This window comes from Diprion similis, chromosome 11, assembly GCF_021155765.1.
Source record: "Diprion similis isolate iyDipSimi1 chromosome 11, iyDipSimi1.1, whole genome shotgun sequence".
In the NCBI taxonomy this organism is placed as follows: Eukaryota; Metazoa; Arthropoda; class Insecta; order Hymenoptera; family Diprionidae; genus Diprion; species Diprion similis.
The window spans coordinates 6,108,586-6,127,833 of NC_060115.1; the positions used below are offsets into that span (position 1 = coordinate 6,108,586).

Below are 19,248 nucleotides of genomic sequence, written 5' to 3' on the forward strand. Positions count from 1 at the left end.
GAGTCCCATCAAATTATTCGCGAAATCCTGCACACCTAGTCCTAGTCCTTCGGTTTGATGGATGAAAATCGGTAAGAGGGATGGTGAACCCTCCACCCCGCAACAGCCTGTACAACAATTTTAGTGCCTGCATGCGGCGTTTCCTGCTCGCAATAGCAATTGATCTCTGTCAATCTGTCTGGTCCACTAACTCAGGTGTGGTTTTCCAATCGACGGGCAAAGTGGAGGCGCGAGGAGAAGCTGCGCACTCAACGGAGGGACAACCCGCAGCAGTCCCACACCGGAGGCGTCGGTCTGGTCAGTGGTCACCCGACGCCCCCACCCCCGCCACCCCCTCACGGACCACCCTCGCCGCCAAGGATTCATCACGGATTCGCACCGACCGCCGTATATCCGGGGATTCCCAGCATGCCGGATTCCTACAGGTAAATATCACCCTTCCGGAACTTTGGTACCAGATAGTATTCGCAAAACAATATTGCTGTTTATTTATAGATTCGAAACTCGAGTCAATCGACGCGATATTATAAAAATTCACTCTTCCAGCCCCATGACGTCGATGCCGAGCTTCGCGATGTCCTCGCAGAGTCAGCAGAGCCAGCACACGGGCCCCGGGATGACCGGCGGCGGCGGGATGGGCCCGATGGGCATGAGCGTCGGTATGACGGTGGGCCCGAGTCCCGGGGCCTGTCTTCAGCAACGAGACAACGGGTACTCGTGCGGCGTCGCCCGTCCGCCCAGCTACGAGCCCCTTCACCTGGGCTACGGGGCGAGGCCGACCTGCAGCCCTACGCAGCCCTATCACACCGCGGGCCTGAATCAGTACAACCAGAATACCAGCTCGACCGGTGAGTGTCTACCACACTCGCTGCACTCCCTTCATTCGCTGCTCGCTCTCTAGCCACAGGAGAGCTGGATCTACCACGGATCCGTCGGGACGTACTATTGAGCGGTAATGACTTGACTGATTGATACATTCTAAGGCCCCCCTTTAATCCTGCGAGCGGATGTCATGGCTTATAATTACGACACTTTAATTTGCTACACAAACACTGCTGGAGTTTAATAGTATTGAGCCATCGCGATGAGATCTTCACTCGGCTATCTGTCTTTTAGGTCAAATACAATATCAGGCGAAGCGCTTTTCTGATAGATTGTAATACAAGTTGAGCCAATCGAGTGGTTACAGGAGTTTCAATGGTTTGATAACAAACATTAGACTCAGGCTCGGCTAGTCAGGCCTGTTATAAAGCAATTCCAGAATTTCTATGATACTATATCTATAGACTCGCTTAATCTCATTTTCAGCATAGCCGAGTGAGTCCATATTAATCAAACCGATTCAAGATACTCGAAAATAAAGAAACTTTTCCAACTCATCAAGATTAATTTACAAATTCACGATATACATACTTACAATTCTGTATACATAAAATGAACAAATTTTTGTTATATATCACGAAACGAAGCGTGTCTGAAAGATTTGTGTATAAGATAACATTATATCAGCAGGATAAATGTGTAATACGAAGGATATAAATAAAACTGCGCGAAAGTTCATAATTAATCATCCTATCTCTAAAGATCGTCAAACTCGCCTACATCTTCAGTAATAAATTACATTATGCATTACCAAAAAATGTAGCTACAGTCATTGCATATCATGCAGACAATCCAACCGATGCACTAGTTCCACCAAGAGAATCGCTTATAAGAACATCCCGAGATGAGAATTCGTCGTTTAACTATCTTCGCGTATCTTCTCTTTCCAGGTTTGATCTCGCCCGGAGTTAGCGTGCCGATCGCGGTACCGGGTCAGCCGGCACCGGATATGGCTGCCCAGTACTGGTCGCCGAGACTTCAGTGACCGTGGTGGGCTTCGACGTCAACTTCCGGCCCTTAGACGAGACGAGGCCCCGCCCTAATGCCACCCTGCCATTCCTACCTCCACATCCCTAACCCACCTGCAGATCAGATCGTCGAGGGACGAGAAGAAGCTCTGCTGCGATAATCTCGAGTTCCGATACCTATACGTATACATCGAGATGCAAACACAGCGGGAAGAAGAAGAGAATATCGAGGAAGATCGGGAACCTGAAGATGCAATCACAATATCACGCTCAACTCTCCAGTCATACGCGACTCGCTCAAATTCTACTCTCCCACTCTCTCTTTCTCTCTCTCACTCTCCCTTTCTTTCTATTTCTATGTCTATTTTTCCCTTATCTCACTCTGTAACTCCATCACTTTCACTTTCGCTCACCGCTAAGGGATACATGAAATATGTGTATATATTATGCATTACACTATAGTTATATTATAATTAAACACATACCTCTGTAAGACAGAGCTCAAACTTCTCGGTATGTCTAATTATTATTAATATTATTATTATTATTGATATTATTATTATTATTATTATTATCACTCGGACACAATACCCAGCAAGTATACATACATTTGCATACATACATGTACGAATATTTTCATGTCAAGTGGCTGACATTTTTCAACGTCAAGCTTTTTTGATTTCCTCTTAAATTTTCATAAGTGTTTTTTGTGGTCCACTAATTATGGGGGCGTATTTCCGTATAATTTTGGCTTCAGTTTAATGTCGCAAGTTCAATGTTGACGAAAAATTGTAAAAATGGGGAAAATGGGAAAAGAAAGATGACTGCGCACGAGAATCGTTTAAATTTTTAACGAAACTTGAATTGTTCATATCGTAATGATTTGGACAATATCGACCAGAGAACGAAGTGATCGAATATCGCAAAAAATTGTACGGGACGTTGATACACGGATTGAAAAATCACGCGCGTCGAAAAATCCTGCTTGTATGTATGGCTTACGGTACATAAGTAGATAGAAATGGTATTTTTGGCCCCAGCGGCACACGTTGGTACAAATCCTGATGTTATTATTATTTTCATTATTAACATTATTACTATTATTATTATTATTATTATTATTATACTATTATAATTAATCTTTGTATCGCCATGTATTATTAGCGCCAATATCACCTGTACGTTTATTAGCGTAATGATCGGTTTATTATTGTAGCGACTACGCCCGTTATTATATTTTCATTGTTATTGCACGATGACCCGACGACGCACGATCGTTAAGTTGCCACGATATATAAGAGTATATATTGTATTATGTATATACTGACTATGCGTGAAAAACGTGTCTTCTTTATCAATACCGAAAGCGAAATTGATTTTAACATTAAATTTTAAACTTTACAGATTATTACACGATCCATTAACTCTATATTCGTTGTAATGAAAAAAAGACGAGCAAGTTTAAAAAAAAGAAAGAAGAAAAAGAAATTCAATCCAGTTGAGCACACAGAATAATCGGCAAATCATAAGATTCGACACAACTAAATATTCTTATTATCGTATTGATAATATTTTACGACGAACGACCGGTTGTCCTGGCAATTTACAGTTCAACCGTTAAACATAATTCAGAGCTTGCGAAGTGAATCGTTAGCATCGTGCTGATCGTATGCCACTAACCTGATTAATTACGTAGTCTGTACGATTGGCAAAGACGTTGAATACATGCGCATATAAGTACACTTTAGCATCCGTATGTAGAGTGGCATTCGTCTTCTCCCTCCCTATAAATATAGATAATTATTATTTCATAAAGTTATTTTATACCACAAATACCACATACGGGAGTCCCTGAAAAGGATATTCACGCGTTAGGTGCAAAAGCAACCACATAAATGTACATAAGTGCGCATCGCAGTCAGCATTCCGATTGGCGACACCTTTGTATTATATTTATATAGAGAAGAAGAAAAGGAAGAAGAAAGATGTTAATCAAATATGAGGTAAATAAAAAATAAATAAATTTAAAAAAATCGGCACAATTATTGGGAAGGAGAAAAGTAGGGGAGAAATTGGGAATTTTCAATCCATAAGTTATCGGTATCAAAATACCTAACCGCGTATACATATATAAATATATATTATTAATAAGGAAGATATTATTACTATTATCATTATTATTATTATTATTTATAAACTTACCTAAATAAAAGTCGGGCTATACAGCTATAACTGCAGCTGCAGGAGTTTCTTGCGGGCAGTGCAGTATCCAGTTAAACACTAAATATATACATAAGAGAAATGATTAATTACCATGATTATGATTCTTATCATTGCTATTATTATGGTTATAACTATTATTATTATCATTATTATTATTATGGTTATTATTACGATTATTAAGTGTACTTACCAAGTAACCGGTAATTTATATTCGAAGCAAAAAAAAAAAAAACCCGAATGTGATTTCTCTTTATAGGCCAGGTATGTCAAACGTATGAATTAAAAAGCAAACAAAAAAGAAAAAAAAAAAAAATATTTAAAAACAAAATAGTATATTAAAATAAAATAGTGTGTGCATTTAATTAACATTATATAAATCTGTCGTCTTTGCATTCTGTTAATTCCTTGACCCTGTCCGTTTCCACATCACATTTGTTGTTCAATTTCTTCTATTCCTTGAAATAAAGGTTGACACGTTTTTCATAAGGAAAATGAGATTCTGTAATAAACATTAGCATTTTTTTTTAAGATAAAAACGAAACTTACCTGTGATGTATTTTAATCGTACAGTACTAATTAACGGTATAAGCACTTGAGTAAAATGAAAAAAATTTGGATATTCAAGCAACGTCACAACTGATATACTTTTTAGTAAATATAATAATCTTATATTTTCTCGTATATTATATGCGACGCATGTATACTTACGAGATACAGCATATGTATGGCAATAGGTTACTATATCCAAGCAACGTAACGGACTCATTTTTAATTTTACGATTTTTAATAAAACGTTCTGAAATTAATGAATTCTATGTATATATGTGTTAGATAAATTGTGTGAGGGTTTGTAAATTCTATCCAAGTTTCGTGTTTTCACATATCGTGCATTTATCTGTTCGTGTAGTTGTTGAATAGTATCCAACAATAGTATTCAATTGCTAACGTTTACTTTAGTTTACTTTTTCTCCTAATTTCCGAACTATCCGATAAATATAGGTGTACGTATATTATTAGTAAAATGAGAGAAGAGAAAAAAAGAAATAATCAATGAAAGAACAGCGCAATCGCTCCGAATATAATAACATAATAACGTTTCCAACAAATCGTCGAGTCTTACGTTTTGTTTATCTCTGTAGTATCGGGTAAATTGGATGCTGAGACGTATACTAAATTTACAAACGTATAATATAATAACAAAACTTACAGATTTAATATTACGCTTTATATGTATAACGGTATTGTATCACGATATCATACACAGACGAACGAGAGTCAAATGAAACGACACAAAGCCTCGACGCTGACGTTAGTTTTAACGGCAAATAATAAAGAAGATAAGGCAGCAAAAAGAGAGACAAATATGGAAAGACCATTATTCTTCGGGAAAAAAATTCATACAAACTATTGATTTCGGAAACGGATTTGAGAGACGATTTTTTCCTCCATGTCTCTTCTCTCTTCTCTCATGATCGTATATCGGTTTTCCGAACTGTGTAAATCCAGTATTACTCCTACAGAAAAAAAATTCCCCGTCAAGACGGATATTCGTATAATACACGGGTACCTAGGCAGGGACGTAGATTACTCTCGTCCAACATCGTACAAACGATGGGAAGTCAATCGTTGAGCAACTCGTCTATGTCTTGTAAAATATCTTCAGCCCCGGGAGCCGATGCGGATTGATCGACGGTGGAGGACGTCACGTCCATCATCAAATAATCGTCCTCCGAAATACTGCGCGAAATTGAGTTCCTCGGCGCTGAATTTCCGTTAAAAAGTCCCTCCTCCGTGGCGGAAAGGCCATTTTGGTCCTGCAGCCGGGTCGCCGCGGCGTCCTTCTCCTCCTCCTCCTCTTCCGCCTCCACCTCCTCCATCTTGATCTGATCCCTGTCGTTCCTTGCCGAAAGCGAAGGCCTGGACGCGACGAGGGTAAGTCGGTCAGGAACGACGGCAGCATCCTGGCTGCTGTCACTGCTCGTCATTTCCGGTTGTTCCTGGAGGATTTCGCCGGAATTATATCTGCTAATTTTTCTCCTCGACGATGATGTTTCCAGCGGCATCGTCCGGTTAGGTCTCCGAAGTCGAACCGGCGGCGCCGTAGCCGTCAGAGCAGCCCTCGGCCCCCGATTTGCAGGGTCGGATTTCTCCATCTCCGAATCGCTGCAGCAGTTCTGCTCATCCGTTTTCCCCGTCGTTCGTGATTCGACGGAGGACGAGACGTCGTCCACGAGACGAGGAACCTTCGTTCTCGACGGGAGATCCGTCGGCGTCGAGGGCGCCATCCTCCGCCTCCTTTTCCGTATCTCGTCGAGGGACAAGACCTGGAAGTCCAGGTTCGTCCTGAGGCTCGACGACCTGGCGGTCAGGCGGTTAGCCAACCTGCTGCGGAGATTCCGCTCGAGGATTGACGAGCCGCCTCCTCCGCCTCCGCCTCCTCCGCCTCCGTCCCCGACCTCCAGCGTCAGGACGTTATGACCACCGGCGGTATCTTCGGTCGTGTAATTGTAGTAAGCCGCACTCTCCGCCTGGATTCTTTCAAGTTTGATCTCTTCTAGGGTCTTAACGTGTAGCATTCGCAATTGCGGCTTTGTTGGCGACGGTACGCTTTCATTGTCTGACTCTGCAAGAACACACCAAGAAAACGGGAGCTGAATTATTATGCGTCGTGCTGATTTAAATTTTTTTTTTTTTTTTTTTTTTTTTTTGGACATCTTAAAAAAAAAAATTTATATGTATATACAAATATAGATATATAAAATATACATGTATATATATATTCGACTAGAATACCACAAGCAAACGCGTCGACTGCTGTCACATTAGCATCTTTTTTTTTCTCTCTCTTGTTTTTTCCTCCGATTTTCTACGCGATTTGGATCATTTTCTATTCACATTATACTCTAATGTCAATCGATAGATGTGATCGATTTAACGATATGAATTGAAAATGGTTATCGAAATGTATATGGTATTGAATTTAAATTGTACGATATAGAAAAGCCGAGAGACAGGCAAATTGCGAATTCCAGAATTCCATTTCATGTATTATTTTCTCAATATATTCTCCGTTGACTCGTGGTTGTACAATGAATATATATTTTATATATCTGATTCATATAAATGTTTTTACAATTGATCAATTGGTTGAATGATCTGATTTTCTACGGTTTTATATCGTTTCTCTGTTATATATATATACATATTTATATCTTCGTTAAACCCGGTCGGAACAGCTATTATTTTCTTTTGTGCATTCTTGCAGTTTCTTGACAAATGACACGTTTTGATCATGTATACTTTTCACTTCCTTCTTTCTATTCCCTTTTTCTTTCTTCTCTCTCTCACTCTCATTCTCATTCTCATTCTCATTCTCACTCTCACTCTCACTCTCTCTCTCTCTCACTTTAACTCTCACTCAATCGCTCTCTTTCTCTCAGTCTTTCTTTCACGGCTACTCTATTCGTTTCAGCGTCTCTTTCCATGCATGTACAAGATTAAATGGTCAATTCAAATTTTCGTCAATAAAATCATCACACACATTCCAGAAAACATTGTTCGTTCAAAGATGAAATCAACATGAAACGATTCTTTGTAGAAAGCAAAAAATTCAAAAACAAAGAAAGAAAGAAAGAAAAAAAAAAGGGGGTGGGGAAGAAAGAAAGAACGAAACAGTAATAATCCACCACTTCACAAAGAACCGGGGCGCGTTATCGATACAGATACTCATTTTATCCATTGATCACTGATAATCGTTCACCAATCACCAAAACCACTGACCACTAACCACCGACCACGAAGAAAAAGCGATGAACCACGACAAGAGAAGGTCCCAAGGTCTTCTTGGGCACCGTCCAAAGCCACGGGGAATCTCCGTTTCTTCCGGCAGGGTGTGAATTTTCTTTCGTGTGCAACGTAAAGGGTTGTCTTTCGGAGATATCGATAAGTTGGTAAGAGTTTCTGGCCGGTAGCTGTGAGAAGGGCGTTGCGGTTTCTTTGCAGGCATTGCATTTTTTAGCTTGACATCCGAATTTTTCTACTTTTCTTTTCAATTTCTTTCGAGTTTTCTACATGTTTTATATTTCTTTCCGTTCTTGCTTTCAATGTGTATCCAAGAAACGTGCGACTCCCATAGACTTCGTACTTCGTACGTTGACTAGACAATCAGGGTTGTTAAACCCTGATCTGAAACACACTCGACACAGTCGTTACTTATGTGATATTTATAATATACATAATACATCTGTATCCGTATTCAGGACATATATATATATATATGTATATGTATATGTATATGTGTGTATGTATGGTATATAATAATTATAAGTATATGCGTATAAAGTATATATTATACCGTGAGACGTATATAATATGTACGTGAAAAAAAAAAAAATGGAACACACTAGCAGCATGTCGTATAAATGTTCACACATAAGTATATAAGAGTAATACTATGAACGAGAATATGTGAATAGAAGAAAAAAAAACATAAACAAATAATAATATTCTCCGAGGTATCAAGTTTTATTGAAATCCAAATATAGTTTTTCAATTAAAAGTATCAATTTCATTGCTTACATCAATCATATATTATATAATAATAATGTTTCGTGTTATTTTATTATCCCTTAGCAGAAGTAGTAAGTTGAAATCGATCTAATAGCAACTGGATTCGCCGATATTACAATATTTATGATCGTTTCTCACTTATAGCTTATATTCATTATTATTAATTAATCAATTCATTTTTTTCCTCAGTGTTGTTTTTTGTTGTTGTTTTTTTTTTCTTTCTTTTTATTCAATGATGTATTCTTAATTACTGACTCACCTCGACTTCTACAAACGCATTTTTTTTTTTTTTTTTTCTTCTTCTTTGCATCAGTTGCTTCTAACTTTCCAAAGCTACTTTTCCATCTGTTTCTTCTTCCGTACTCTCGATCATTCCTCGTTTTGTCTCTCTCTCTTTCTCTCTCTCACTCACACACACACACACACACGCGCGCGCTCTCTTTCTCTCTCTCTGACTCTCTTACTTTCTTCCTATCGCTTCTTTGTCTCTCCTCTTGTTCTTTTACATAGGTTTAACTGTCATTGTTGATATTAATCAATAAGTCAATCAATTATTATCAAAAAACACAAAAATGCTAATTATATAGAAAATTATAGCTTTCTCACCGGGTAAAAAGCAAATACAATTGATAATACCAGAGTTGTACGATGCTTTTGATGTATAACACGCTTATATAACATGGTTAACAGTCACATAGAATGTGAATTGAAAAAAATTTTTAAACGAAAACTGAAAATAGAATGATACAAAAGATTAACTAAATGAAATTGATTAGGTGGAAAGAAATATTGAGAAGCATTACATTCAGGAGGAAATTCATTACAACGTGTCGTCGAACCCAAAGTGACGACACTGTAGAATGAACACAAAAAAAAAAAAATTATTTTACGACAAAACAAAAGATAATGACGCTACACATATTCAGAGAATCAAAAAAAAAAAAATAAAAAAAAAAATAAAAAACCAAAGTAAGTATAATGAAATAGATACAAATAGTACAAACAATAACAAAAAACGCCAACGATTTTGATAGCGGAAAATAAACTGTACCAAAAGAAGAGTCTTTATATTATCTAACTACAGGCCTTGATTTATCATGGTAGCATTAACACCCCTTTCGTTCGTCGCAGTCATCAAAAGGTGGAACAAAAAACGAAAAAAAGAAAAACAAAAAAAAAAAAGTAGAAAAAAAAATATTGGTAACTGAATTTAGATACTCTAAATTTTTGTTTTTCAAGTCATCGTTCGTTGAAATCAAAGTATTGATTCGACATTGCCTAGACATAGAATCGGGCTAATGCTACTGGCAGCCATATTTTTATCTCTCGTGTTCCTTTTCGAATCTTTTTGTTTTTCTCTATTTTTATATGAGATAAATTGCGTTTGAAATATACAGTATCTTTGTTGCAATACGATAAGATTACTAACTACAGTTTGCAAACTACGTATTGCAATTTGCGAGCTGCATGGGATGTTACGTGTTACAATTCTAGCAGATTATAACGAATTTCGAATCAATTTCTGTTGGAGTATTTACACTCTCACCTCACAATCAGAGTAAAATCACAAATAATGTGTAAGATAAAGTAGTTGTTGTTGGTTTTTTTTTTTTTTTTTTTTTTTGTCATTTTTAAAAATTTTTTGTCGACAGGTCCAGATCCTCGAGAGGTTTATCAAAACGTTTGCCGACAAAAACAGTTCAAAAATTGCAAAATGAAAAAACTCCAACTGACACAAATTTTTCAACAGATCGGGTCGAATAGAATCGAGTTATTGAAAAGAAGAAAGTAAATTACGACTCGTGAATTCTCCGAATATGTTTATCGCGTCCTGAAGTAGATGAAAAAAAAAAAAATAAAATAAAATAAAAAAACCAAATACGCTATAACTTTTCAACACGTAATCATTCCTGCGCGCCTCGCAATGAACCAACCAAGCAATCTGACAAGCCGCAAAATGCTTCGATAATCGTATAGTTATAATGTATGTTATATTTATGTACAGAAATTCGACCAACTATGAATCTTGGTTTTTTTTTTCTTTTTTTTTTTTTTTTTTTTCTTTTTTCTTCACCTCCATTACTTCGCTTCCATTGGTTAATATTTTAAATACCTATTTATGGTTACTCGTTATTATATTCAATAATATGTATAATACAAGCTTTTGTTTACGTACGTAGATTTATCTGAAACACGCAAGTGAGATGCGCGTGCGTATTAATAAATCATTATGTATCCCACATACATACATACATAGATACATACTTGTGATGACTACGTACGTATGCATAGGTATGTATTCTACAGTTATGCTGATAGGGCATTATTAAATAGAACACCATCATCACACGATTCGCTTCACTATCTGCTACCACCTTTTTCATTTCCAATATGAAATATTTCAGAAGGTAGAATCGCACGATTCGAACGCAACGAATAAGTTCAATTTCTTCAATGAAATCTGATCATTCAACTGCAGGTAGTTTAACTTCATCTTATTCGATTCGATTTTATGCGATTCTATTTACGGTCTGAAATTTTCTCCGATTTATATTCCAGGATATTCACAATGCGTTTTTCACAACAACACAACGCGTAATCGCGTTACAAAAATGAAATGTTAAATTTTAAAGATTGAATAATTACGATAAGAGACTATCGATAATAATAAGAAACGTGTTGTTAATGTTTCTCAGTGATTATCCTGGTTGCATTACTTTAGTAATAATCAATATTGATTTATCCGTATTTTTCTTCTTCTTTCTTATATAAATATTAATAATAATTAAATATAATATTTCGTTATGCTTAATACGCCTCGCAATTAAGATGATTATTTTTCCTATGTGGTGTTGTAAGATTGTGTCTGCGAAAATGTCTTTGTATGAATGTATTTCCGTTGCGTATGGTTGTCCTTAAATTCTACACGTGTGCATACATGTGTTTGTGTGTGTGTGTGTGTGTGTGTACGCTATCTGCATATGTATACAAACACATAACATATGTATATACATATACATAGTAGTTGGCCATTTCCTTTCAGGCTAATCTAGTGTTGCCATTTCGTTTTTTTTTTTTTGTTTTTTTTTCTTTTATACATGGTTGTATTTTTCTTCTTTTTTTTTTTCTTTTAGCTTTTCTTTTATTTCAAATTTTCATTTCGTTACTTATTTCAGATTATAGATGATCTGACCTGAGGTGCTGACTCCGAACGTAAAAATTTCGAATTCGTATTCACCTGAGCTTGGTTATCGTGTAATGTCACAATTGTTATACTCTCATCGAAGGCATAAGAATGGTAATGTTATTGTATAACGATAATGAATACAAAGCTCAAGAATCAACAACTCTGGTATTAATTTACGAATGTACTGTAGAACGCTATTTTAGTGTCTAAACTTTTCTTTTTCATTAATTTTTGTTTTCGCTATAATCTATACTTCATTCCGCAACTACTGAATATAAGTAATATTCATTTTTCATTTACGTGAGCGAAGGCAATAAGGAAAAACTTAATTGAAGTGGGCAAAGATCTTCTTAATTTTTTTTCTCTCTTTTAACCAACTAAAAGAAATGCAATTAATAAAAGCAATTTTATAAAAAAAAAGAAAAATGCTTAACGCGATTCACGCTGAAAACCTGATTATTGATTATTGCATAGCCTAAAACATTTCCGATCTTCAATTGCTTATAGCGTAAATAAAAGTTCCCAAGAATAATAATAATAATAATAATCAATAATATTATTAATAATAATATATAACAGAAATATTCAAATAAATATAAACATAAATCGGTGTTCGAATTTACACATTCTTATATAATTACCTATCTCGACTATTTCCAATTTTTTACTACTCGTATCTGTATGCATATATCGCGATGCCGGATGCCTTTTTTCATTATCTACCCGCGTGTTAAACTCGCAGAACGTATTGCATCGGAAATTTCATATTAAAAGTTCAATAATTTGGAATTAATATTTATAGTTGACTATTTTTTTTTTATTCATTTTTTCATGTTTTTTTTTTTTTTATTTTATTTTTGTTACTTTATTGTTTATCATTCATTTATTATCTACTAAAGCCTAAAAACGTTGTAAATTCTACTTCTCACAGAGTTTCAACGACTACACATTTATAGAATCGTTTGTGCTCGTACCTTTCTCAATTACAATTCTATAATTACAATTTGGTTTTTGTTCAGTTGTGTGTTTTTTTTTTTTTTTCTTTCTTTCTTTCGTTTTCTTTCTCTCATTATTTTGTATCATCATATACGGTACATATATGATATATCTACAAATACATAGAGAAAAACCTTCGCAATGCCGCGCACAAAAATTTAGCTCATGTCGATCCCAAGCCGGAGTATAGAATTTGTCAAAAGCCAAAACATATGAAGGCATTTATTTGTATATAAATATACACACGCAAGCGTGTATACACAGACATATATGTGTATGCGTATACATATCAAGATGTACATATATAGACACACATATATCCACGCATAGAGATATGTATATGTATATATATATATATAAAAGAGGCTGGGGTCTAGTAAATAGTTGTTCTTAAACAGTTTGAAACATGGTTGGACAGTTCGCCGTTGTTCAACATGCTTAGAAGAAACGACATTGCGACGTAAATAATTAGGATGATATTGACAGGTGTGATGTTCTGATCGCACGCATGTGCAGGCTTGAAACTCGACCAATCGGAGTAAAAAAACCAGAATGGTTCTTGAATAAATATTTTTTCAACGAAGAATAAATAAAAAATTACCAGTTTTATTATGCTTTGTGGCAAAGAAGGTGAACGAATAGCAATCGATCGAGTCTCAAGCATTCTAAAAATTTAAATTAACGTTTTTTTAATGCCTTCTTCTTTTTTCCTTTAGTACGTTACTTATACTATGACGACAACGGTTGTCAGCTACACATCAAGCGGGCTATATTATATGTATACTTGTCCATAGAACATCTAGTTTTTATTTTTATCCGTTCGTTACCCCCTGAATATGAAATGATTTTTGCATTGCTTTGGTAGAAACAAAAATCTGACTAACTGGGAAGAATGATTGTAACATTTCATCTCATGTACCATATCCCTATGATAATGCAGGTGCAATATTTGCACGTTACGTTTTATTGAACTATCCAATCGACCTGGCAATACAAACAAAGAACGAACAGTAAACTTGATAATCTACTTTAATTGATAAAGACGTAATTCAGTTTGCCCTTGGTGGTTATCACCACTGAACGAGAGTACAGCTTCACTTCGTATTAGATGCATGCAAGAAGAGGGTACAAACAAGTTTTGACTGTCAAATTCCAACATTTAGGTAGTTTGGAAAAAATATGGGAAAAAGTTCCGCCATAAATCACAGACGGTGAAAAAATTCCAAAAGAGCATGTAGCCTCAACTTTAACTGTGAAATGAAGGTTCTAGACTAAGTTGCAAGTTGAAGAGGTTCTCTCTTCGACCCCTTATTTTCCTTTTACAATTAATTAGATGTATTGTAATAACAGAGTAAAGTTCTAAAAACAATCGAACTAATATAACATAATTCAAAGAAAATCAACTACCCAATATTTTATAGGCTTCTTCATAGTGTTTGAAACACAGAACGAATACAATAAAATGGAGAAAAAAAAATTTCAAAATAAAGATCAAGTTGGATACCAAGAACGAAATTTTTTCCAACAGATCTTATAAAATATGAAAATGGGAAAAACGAAAAATAAAAAAAAAATAATGCCAACAGACGGAGCCATGGAAAATAGAGGATAAAAAACTCTTTTTTACGGATTTTAACAGAAAAAAAAAATGTATGTATGTATCGAACGTTCTTCGTATCAAACGAATAAGCTAAATTTACACGTCCAAGTGTCGAACATGGAGTAAATTTCGCATATAATGGCTCCGCAAAAAATGCTGCATGATTTCAGAGCTCAATTATTCTTTCTGACGACACAGACACGAACTGACATTCATATCATAATTATTTTCCCCGCATGTTTGTAACAATTTCAATGTGATTGTTCGTTTTCTCTTGTTTTGCTTTCGCCAAATCATTAATCTTCTCTATTTTATAAATTTTTATCTTCACCCTATGTAACACCTGTGTCATGCATGGTACCTACACATCGCTTTGACCACATACTTTCTACGTGAATACTTTCAGTTATTACTCGTAAAGCTAATAAAACCGATGTAGCCGCGGAGAGCTGCGTGTGACAGTTATTACGATTGAATAATTATGTACCATAATATTTTAATGCGCATTCTGGCTTTGCATTATTCAGTTATTGGTTACCAGTAACATGAATGTGAATATGAATAATATTAATAATAATAATAATAATTAACGTTATATACATCTTCTTAATAATGAAACTCAAGGTACGGTTTAAAACGATTGAAACGCAAGACACTAAAAAAGGAAAAGAAAAAATTGATTCGTATCTATAGAATTCTTAAAATTTACCACTATGTCCACTCCACTAATACAACATCTAACGCCATTTTCCTTCCTACTACTTCATGCTATCAGCATCTTCTCATCAAGTAATCAACAAATTAAAAAGTTACGAACATTTCGCCCCTTACTTTCGACTTGGTTGTTATTTAAATTGACATTTAAATCATATTCTTCTGAAAGTAGAAAACAGAAACTGCAGGCTACAGTTAATTGTTTCCTCAGTAATTTGTACCATTTAGAGTTCACGTTATATTTCCAACAAATAAGGATAACGGTTAGAAACACTGTCTCAACTCTAAGAAGAACATTAGCCTGCAGAGGTGGAAAGACAAAAATGAAGAAAAAAATGAAAAATGTAGTGCGACGGTGCTCCCATAGATATCTACCGTTGCTTTATCTGTGCTACCAAGTACAAGTAACGTCGTTTTTAACGAGTAACCATTACCTCAAACTCGGCCCTCAAAAGCCAACACGATATTTGTATTTTAATGTCAAATATTTCCAACCGCTCAGCTCGTGAATTATATAGTAACATTTAAAACCTTCCATATGACGCAAAGCCTAAGAAGGGAAACGGGAACCTTGGTGTTTGCGTTTGTGTTTGTGTCTGTGTTGGTGTTTGAATTTGCGTTTGCGTTTGCGTCTGATGCTGCTGCGACTGTTGCAGGCGAAGAGACGAAGTGTACGGAGGCCGCTGGAGTAGCGACGACGTGGTGGCATTTTGCAAGGTTGCAAATGACTGTCCTTGATTATACGAACGCAGATTCGAACGACGAGCAAAAGATAAAACACGAGGAGGACATCCTCCCTGTGCGTGAGCGGCAGAACCTCGCGGTATGTTAAAATTTCCCCCAACGTTGGTCGAGCTGTTTTGAATATTTAGCACATTGGCAGGCAGTCCTGGGATTCCGGGGATCCCAAGAGAGTTTGAAAGACTTGGTAGAGTTGGTAAATTCGACAGGGTTGACAGATTTGACAGATTTATATTAGCTTGTAGATTATGCGGTAGGGAGAGGGCGCGTGGCGCGAGGTAGTGTACGTCGAAAGATGGGCGGGGGGGCTAGTAAAGCCGCATACCTTCCTCGAAGTTGACGACAAGAGGGTCGACGGCCGGACTGCCAATGAAGCTCCCAGCTTCGCTGCCCCCGCGGCCTTGATCGGATTCGGTGCTACTTCCATCGAGGGTGGTGCGTGGATCCGAATCGTACTTGCCATCATCTGTCGGAAACGAAAAGCATTGAAAACAATGGAAAAACGAGTTTTGTGTATACGCTTGTCTCTGTAACTACACAAGTTTTGACTTGTTGTAGCTATTACAAATTCCCACTTAATTATTCATAAAAACAATGCTATTACATTCCATAAAGCTCGAAAACATGATTTACATCGACAGAATGTTGTTTAATGTCACACCTGACACACATTCAGATTGCCATTTTGATGTGAACGGAACGTTAACATGTTTATGACAGCCTCACAGTGTCCAGTTCGATCGAGATAAGTAATTCCAGGCAGTTTTACAGAAATTTCAGATTGGCAGGTAAAAATAACAAACTTCTTCTTTAGATCATATTCAACCGCATGACAAGAAAATACTTTTAAAAATAAACAATCTAAGGTCGGATGTATTAGGTAAAATTTATTCATCACAATGTTGAAGGTGAGTTTTTCAAATTCTATTACGGACAAATAAATTGAGGCTCACGTTCCAATAAAACTAAGACACGGGAATCAAATTGCCTGATATTGCCAGGTATTTTTATTCATCTTTGTGGAATCTCCATAATAATTTGAGAATTCCCATTATGACTGGACACAATGAGTCTATTACTCAGAAAAATTATTTGGGAATCGATTTTGGTTGATAATTTGTATACCCTGACGGTTGGACCATTCTTGGTTGACGGGCTTCGCAGTCAGCTCATTGTTTCTTCCAGGATTAATTGGCTCGGCTGTTGTTGGGCCGCGAGCATTCTTGTGCATGAAACAGCAATGAGGTTTTCTACATCCACCCGGTTGCGTCTCCCAGTAGCATGCGATCGATTTGCGATTTTTCTGTAACAAAATTTCGCTTTTGATTAAACTCAGATGCTTGATGATTGTGCAAATTCCTTGATACAACAAGGCATCAAGAAATTATTCAAAAAATGCAGAAAACCTATTATAAAATCCGTGTCATCATTGATACCTTAAGTTCCATGTGTCTGAAGTTGCAATGCTCGTTGAGACAATTCCCCGATTGCCAGTACGAGCACATCGTCTCGCATCCCAAGGCAGAGGGCTCATGTCTAAATGCGCAAGCGTCACCCTGAGGAAGTAGAAATAGGTACCATTATGATTGAATTTAAGTGAAATTGGAAAATATGTGACTTCGTAATTTAGATTGTTGTAAAGTAGCTGTTAATTATAACTAGTGATAGTGACTAGAAAAAGAAAATGAAAGAACTGACCAAGGCTCAGTCAGAGTGGAATTAGATTGAGGAAAATCTAAATTTAGCTTGAGAGTCTGAATAAAAATCAGAACAAGAGTGTAAAACAGGAAAATCTCGTCAATATCTTCAATAAAAGAGAGGAGAATAATATTTCCGGGTGGTGAAAATTAGAGATAAGTAAGTGTAAATGGAGTGGGAATTTACGAGGAAAAATTGAAACATCAGAGAATACCGATTTCAACAAATGTTTCGTACGCAACGAAAGTCCTCCGGCGATTACTGTCTCGTTACAAGTGAAAGGGGATCAAGAGCGAAACATACGACATGGCTGCAACATGGCCGACCTAACCTTACAATTCATTTGGCTCACGCAATATGGAATCGCGCGTGTCAAAAACGTCACGGTACGATAGCTCGTAGAATGATGAAGGAGATAATAATTGTTGTCAATGTTGATGAAATATTACCTTTAAACATGTCGAATAGTAGAAAAAGTAGCAGTCGGTGTTTTTTTGACTGTGCTCCATCTGCAAGAATTGGTAAAAAGATGAGTGGTCGTGTTCCTTGCTGTAAAAGAGAAGAAGAAAAATGATAAAATATGAGAAAACTTTAGTGGCTTCCGCCCCCGGTATTATCCTGCGAACTGACGAACGTTACGTTTGGTATTCATAGGTATATCTGATGAAAAAGTTACCATTTCGTCCTAAACATGATCGTGATTTTCAACTCCCCGTGCTTCGCTTCGGAACGGTCAAATTTATACTGGAAATTCGTACCGAATTTCGTGGGGTAAACGGAGGAAAAACTCATGGCAAACAATAGGGGATAGTTCGAGGACAATTTTTTATTACTAATATTATGAATATGTCATATTTATCTACTTACGTCCAGTCGTGATGCGTCGGGTGGTCTTCTTTTTTTTCTTCTCGCTGCCCTCTCGCTTTGCCCGAGAATATCCGTCTGGCGTCTGCGTTCACGAAAATACCCGAACTCCAAACGGCGATCAACCGAATTGACGTTCGCGAATCTTCGCCGAGACCGCGCTGTTGGGGAGCGCGGGAACTTTTGAAACGTGCGCAAGCTGCGTAACTTGTCACCTGCTGGCTCGCTTATGAATTTTTAACATGCGTATAATATTTATATGTACGTGAATATTATTAATGAATATATTTTGAATAAAAACGAAATGCGAAAGGTTCGATTTCATCTCTCAAAAATGACACGGGCATAAACACAGCAATTATGTGTGAGGTATTGAATATTGAAGTCCAACATTTCAGATGAACTATATTTTATAATTACCGATATTTCCTATGGATTCGATGAAGTAATCAAACACGAACGATCATTAATAATTGCCTGATATACTGTAGTGAAGCGGCAAAAGAGATACTTCTTTGTATACCTACAGGGAGACCTGTAATATTTATTTAGAAAAAATATGGTCAACAAATTTTACTCACAACTTTATTCAGTAAGTTATAACGCTCATATATCTTCGCACAATTGATATGTTGACGAAAAATGAGAATTTATCACATTGTGGACAAGAAATAGAAATAGTCCACAGCCAATACCAAACCTGGAGTATAGGTACTTATCATGTATATTACATAAAAAAAATGATGTACAGAATTTTTATGTAAGTAGTCTTAAAAATAAAATATAGGTAGATACAAATTTTTCCG

The 19,248-nt window shown here is 36.4% G+C and overlaps 2 protein-coding genes across 6 annotated transcripts in view; one reads left to right on the forward strand and one right to left on the reverse strand.

The window, feature by feature from the left end:
* The window catches only part of LOC124412351 (paired box protein Pax-6-like), a 59,845-nt gene extending 57,822 nt beyond the window's left edge, over positions 1 to 2,023 (forward strand). The window contains exons 8-10 of one of the 2 annotated variants that reach the window (XR_006929788.1): positions 196 to 425; positions 547 to 952; positions 1,773 to 1,903. Coding sequence is in view for 1 of the 2 variants with exons in the window: in XM_046892151.1 (XP_046748107.1) it covers positions 196 to 425; positions 547 to 848; positions 1,773 to 1,867 (627 nt within the window). In the remaining variant the exon portion in view is untranslated. Of the gene's footprint in view, positions 1 to 195; positions 426 to 546; positions 953 to 1,772 lie in introns of both variants that reach the window. The other variant, XM_046892151.1, reaches the window with a different exon arrangement.
* Positions 2,024 to 5,042: 3,019 nt separating this feature from the next.
* On the reverse strand, positions 5,043 to 18,567 carry LOC124412350 (zinc finger CCCH domain-containing protein 11B-like). Of its 4 annotated transcripts, none has more exons than XM_046892150.1 (6): positions 18,446 to 18,567; positions 18,028 to 18,127; positions 17,317 to 17,436; positions 17,006 to 17,183; positions 16,206 to 16,346; positions 5,043 to 6,696 (listed from the first exon to the last, which is right to left on the reverse strand). In XM_046892150.1, exons 2-6 carry the CDS (start codon positions 18,085 to 18,087, stop codon positions 5,693 to 5,695), a joined length of 1,503 nt encoding a protein of 500 aa, XP_046748106.1. In that variant the 5' UTR covers positions 18,088 to 18,127; positions 18,446 to 18,567; the 3' UTR covers positions 5,043 to 5,692. The 4 variants fall into 4 exon arrangements, with proteins under 4 accessions (XP_046748106.1, XP_046748105.1, XP_046748103.1 ...); XM_046892149.1 differs by having other exon boundaries at positions 18,028 to 18,087; positions 18,446 to 18,545; XM_046892147.1 differs by lacking the exon at positions 18,446 to 18,567 and adding an exon at positions 18,255 to 18,385.
* Positions 18,568 to 19,248: the final 681 nt, after the last annotated feature.